General features: G+C 39.3%; 1 protein-coding gene across 3 annotated transcripts in view; it reads right to left on the bottom strand.

Annotated features, from left to right (window-relative positions):
• exoc6 (exocyst complex component 6) overlaps positions 1-4,982 on the bottom strand; it is a gene marked incomplete in the record, with an annotated part of 76,514 nt that overhangs the window by 56,216 nt on the left and 15,316 nt on the right. For all 3 annotated transcript variants that reach the window (XM_014029358.1, XM_014029357.1, XM_014029359.1), the window contains 4 exon segments: positions 1,240-1,395; positions 1,529-1,679; positions 3,051-3,104; positions 3,888-3,933. In XM_014029358.1, coding sequence (XP_013884812.1) covers positions 1,240-1,395; positions 1,529-1,679; positions 3,051-3,104; positions 3,888-3,933 — 407 coding nt within the window.

Genomic DNA, 4,982 nt, shown 5'->3' with positions numbered 1-4,982 from the left:
ACTGACTGCTGGTAAAATATACGACAGGTCTGGACCACTCGTAAATTTTGTTCGTATCTGAAAAAAAATCGTAGAATACGAAAACATTGGTGAATGTCACAAATTCTCCTAAATCACTCGTACGCACAACTTAAGAACAAATCTGTGCGTACGAACGGTTCTTGCAGGAGGCCCAATATGGCAAAAAATTATTCATCATTAAATATGATTTTAACATTACTTTTATAAAGTTTGAAGTCCGTGCTGTCCAACCCAGCTCACTGTTTTTTACAGAAGCCCTATGAAAGCATCACAGCTTTGCCGATTACTAAAAGAAAAAAAATTCCTGTATCCGCATCGTGATCCAGAACATCCCCAAAATTCAATGGTGTGTTACTTGGCCCAGTACCCACATGTGTTAAAAATCTCATGACAATCCGTCCACAAGTTTTTTGAGTAATGTTGTCCACAGACAGAACGACAGAACGACAGACAGACAGACATACGCGACTGAAAACATTACCTCGCCCTTGGCGGAGGTAATAAACATGTAGAGAAGAGAGACTAAAGACAACAGCAGAGTGAGGAAATGTGCTCAGTTTGTGCTCCAGCAGTCTAAGTCTATAGCAGCAGAAATGAAGAATAAGTCAGGAAACCTAAGTCTAACTATAGGATTTATCAAAAAGGAAAGTCTTCAGTCTAATCTTAAAAGTAGACAGAGTGTCAGCCTCACGGACAGAAACACAGCACCTAGCTGCGGCCTAGTACTAAGTTTTGTTTATAGCTGTGCTTTGGGTACTCCTGCGTCCTCGCCAGCGATGTGGGTGTTTATACTTGGCACTTACGTTGTTGTAGTATTCTCCAAAGGGGACATGTGGCAGAACACTTTATAACTTATAAAATGTTGTAAATAGGACAGCAAAGGCTTGACGAACAAATAAACAGTTTGAATGATGCGTGGCGTACGTGGCCTTTGTGGAGTTATCCTATCCAGGAGATGTCTGTAAATCTTGGTAAAATCTCAGGCTTATCCGTTATCCCGTGCGAATGCGCCACGTAAAAAAACAGACATCGGGGAGTAATTTATTTATTACGTAGTGTCCCCCAGATAATGCTTATCCCATGCGAACAGGGCTTTATTTGATTATTTAAAATATCCCAACACAAAAAATGATTCCACGTTCAGGAAACAAAAACAAACAAAAAAAAGGACATTTTATGTCTCGGTTGTTCACACCCAACAACACATAATTTCATCACCTCTTCATCAGCTTCCTCATCATCTCCTGTGTCATCGTTCATCAACAGGCCGTTGGGAACATGTGTTCGCCCATTGAAGGAATACACAGGCTTGGTGTAGTGGCCTAGATTGAGCTGCTTTGCAACTGCACTGTTAAACGTCCTGTGTTGCTGTGCCTGGATGGACAGAGACAGAGACAGAGACAGAGAGAGAGAAAGAGACAGAGACAGAGAAAGAGAAAGAGAGAGAGAGAGAGGCTGTAAAGGTGTGGACGACAGCTGTTTCACTGATGTAAATATAATCTCGTACCTGTCTCATCGCAGCCTCTCCAACCTTGTCCGAATGTTTGCGGATACTCTCCAGGAAGTCTTTGAGGTCTGACATTGAGATCTCCTTGATCTCCTCTCTCAGTCTGGGCAGGTTTTCAGCCATAATCTGACAGAACCTGTACTTACTGACCCTGCAGAGGAATGCAGCACAACTCAAGCTCACTTTAAGATCTACAGTCTAATCCAACATTACGTCTAGATTTATTCACAAATTTCCTTTTCCTCCCCCCGCAGCTTTTGCTTTTTCAAGCTCTTTTTTTCACTTTCCATCTGAAACTAAAGGAATTATGGATTTGATCAAATGGACTCTGAATGAAATTTACGCTATTTTTTTTTCTACACTTGGAATGAAATGAACGTGACTGTCTGGGTGGAATGGTTGCTGCTGGATTTGTCTGATTCCTGGAGCTGGAATCTAATATGCCAGCACCACTTTCCATCGAAGACATGGAAGATCATTATTTATTTGGATTATGATAACTGGATTCCTACTGATCGGCAGAGGAGGGTTCCAGATTTATCGAAAAGTGAAAGCGACCCTGACAGTGAATTGGGCCTTTGAAGAGCTGTCGGGTGCACTTGAAGGATTCTGCCGGCTGGAAGCACACAGACTCTCAGCTGGGGGAAAAAAATTTGCAAACTGGATGTGATTCCTTTTGTGTATTTCAAGCTGTTGTTAAAGGTAACACAACTGTGTTTGCTGCATGACCTGTTTCACCTGTTCCCCCATGTTTGTCTTGTATGTGTCCTTGCATGGGTGTTTCTTAACTGCCCCCTCCCCACTTCCCTGAATCAACAGCACCTTGTGAATTTATTTCTGTGAAAGGCGCTATATAAATAAAACTTTACTTACTTACTTTCCAAATAAAAATGAAACAAGTAGACTGGTAGGACTTTATTTAAGATTTACTGACAAACATGGAAACATTGTGGTCTTGGTCTTTACTTGGTCTCGGGTTAGGTGGTCTTGACTACAACACTACTCGGAGGACTGAAACTTTCAGCACAATCAGTCTTTCTATTTTTAGCACACACACATTAGCATAACACAGACATTGTTTTTGTTGAGAAAACAGCGACAAACTAAACAGTATCGTGCAAAGTGTTTAACATTAGCTAATGTAGCATTCTTTCAAATTTGAATGTGGTTTTGGAGAAGGATTTTTAGTATAAGCCTGAAAAACCTAAAAACTAGTATTCGTTTGGTTAGCCTTTAGCCTAGCCTAGATGAAGACTGGTGCCTTTTTCTTTGATACTGTTGCTGTTAGACTGACATCAGGGCTGATAACTTCATTAACTACTAATAATTATTACACAGAACATTACTTCAAGGTTAACTGGACTATTATTTTAAAAGAGGGTGGACTTCCTTTGTGACTTTATACAAAATGATTGCAAACAACAAAAAAACAGAGCAGAAATAAAAAGTGATGCACCAGATGAATATATACAGCCCTACAGGCAGCTGTTGTTTAACATAGAAACTGGTGATGTGATCTTACCTTGGAATATAAACTTTCTCTAGTTGCTCCATGGTTTTCAGTGCAGAATAATATCTGTAAAATCAAACCATTTTATTTCAAATAAAGCTTATCATAATTCAAATTCACTTTTAAACTAATACTGTGGTCCAAAAATGATACATCTTTAAAATTTTAGGTTTAAAATGTAATTTACATGTCAACAAAACTGTGAAGATGTACATTTAATCTATGAATCTCACAAACCTCTACTGTTTAATCACGTCACTCTGGTCTTTATATAAGCAAACCAGGTGTTGTTAAAACTAAATCTGTGCATTTTAATTATTAATATGAAAATATAACTTATTAAGATGAGAAAACGTTATTAATCACTGTAATAACAACAGGAAGGAAAGCAGATCTCAGAACGTTTGTCCACCAGAACCTGTATCTGGTGATGGCTGTGTCTGAGTGGTTAAAGGTCATCCTACAATGTGAGCATCAGTGGTTCGACTCAGCTTTGAGTATCCTGGTTGGATAGAAAAGGGCTGTATAAGTACAGCCCTACAGCCCATTCATCATTGCCATAATGCCTGCAGACACAGTATGTGTTGGAAACTGGTCTTATCTGGTGCCACGTCAAAGTTTAGCTGCATGTCTTTGAAAAAGAGTCGTAAACGCCTTGTTTGCTATGTTCACAGAGCGTGACTTGTTCACCTTGAATCAAATGAATACTTTACAGTCTGGATTTTTCAGAAACCATTCAGCCTACTCCACACTCACGCTGTAGCTTTGTGGCCCCCTTAGATAATGTTAGGAAAAACACTGAATCATCACATATTTTAGGCTTTGATAAAAGGTTTTGTGAGAAGTTACCTTTTGGATTCCAGCTGCTCCCTTAGTTTGCTGTACATTTCAAGCACTGTGAAGATATCAAGACAGGAAGCAGGATGAGTTTGTTGGTTCAAAATTTTGATCATTGTCTTTTTAAGAAAGAGTCAAAACCCAAACTAAATATTTCAGTCCAACAGTGGACTACACTGGAATGAGGTTAGACTTAGCTCAGCTTTATGACTCTTTATTAGTTCTGATTATTATTACAGGGCAGCTGAAATTTTTTGATCAACCTTATTTTAAAATACACACTTTATGACGCAATACTTCAAGAGTCATTCAGAGGACTCATAAACCATGTTTAACAAATATTTGAATTACTGATCTGCAGAAATGTTCACATCCTCTGGAAGACAATGCCTGACGGTATTTTTATGTAAACAGTGTAGAACGGGGTCACCAACACAGTCCCCTCAGACACCCACGGGGACGCGTTCTAAAAATAACACTCATCATCATAGGGGCAGTGCACTAAATGCTTATGAATTGTCCCTCAGCGTGAAAAAAAGGAACCACAAGTCGTCCGTGTGCTCTTTAGAACTTTGTTGACACCCACCCAAAATAATAGCAGCAGGAGCTTCTGTTAAAGCCACGTCTTGTTGGTATTATCAGGAAAACCTACTTGAACCTACAGCTGATGAGGTCCTTTTACAGATCGACAGTGGAGAGTAGTGATGGGTAGATGAGGAGACATGAAGCGTTTCGACCCATTGCCAAACGGTACTGATAGGTGTCGATCCTGTGTCACTGAATACTGACACCTGCTGGACCTTAAAAATACCTACAGGCAACCTAGTTGACAGATTCAACTGACACTAATTTGATGACCAAGCATAAATAATAATATAATTTAAGTCATTGTATTTTATATTGGATTATTTCATATCTTCATTTAAATTTAAAATATATTTGATAATTTTGGATACAGTCAATAAATAATGTGAACATGTATCATATCGTGAAAATCTTAAGCCCCTTCTCCATGAGCACAGTTCTACTCTATTTGGTTCGGGTCTGTTCAGTTCTGCTCAGGTGTGTGTGTGTGTGTGTGTGTGTGTGTGTGTGTGTGTGTGTGTG

Source organism: Austrofundulus limnaeus, unplaced genomic scaffold, assembly GCF_001266775.1.
Source record: "Austrofundulus limnaeus strain Quisiro unplaced genomic scaffold, Austrofundulus_limnaeus-1.0 Scaffold888, whole genome shotgun sequence".
Lineage (NCBI taxonomy): Eukaryota > Metazoa > Chordata > Actinopteri > Cyprinodontiformes > Rivulidae > Austrofundulus > Austrofundulus limnaeus.
Note: the sequence above shows the minus strand (reverse complement) of the source record. Positions and strands in the feature narration are given on the sequence as shown.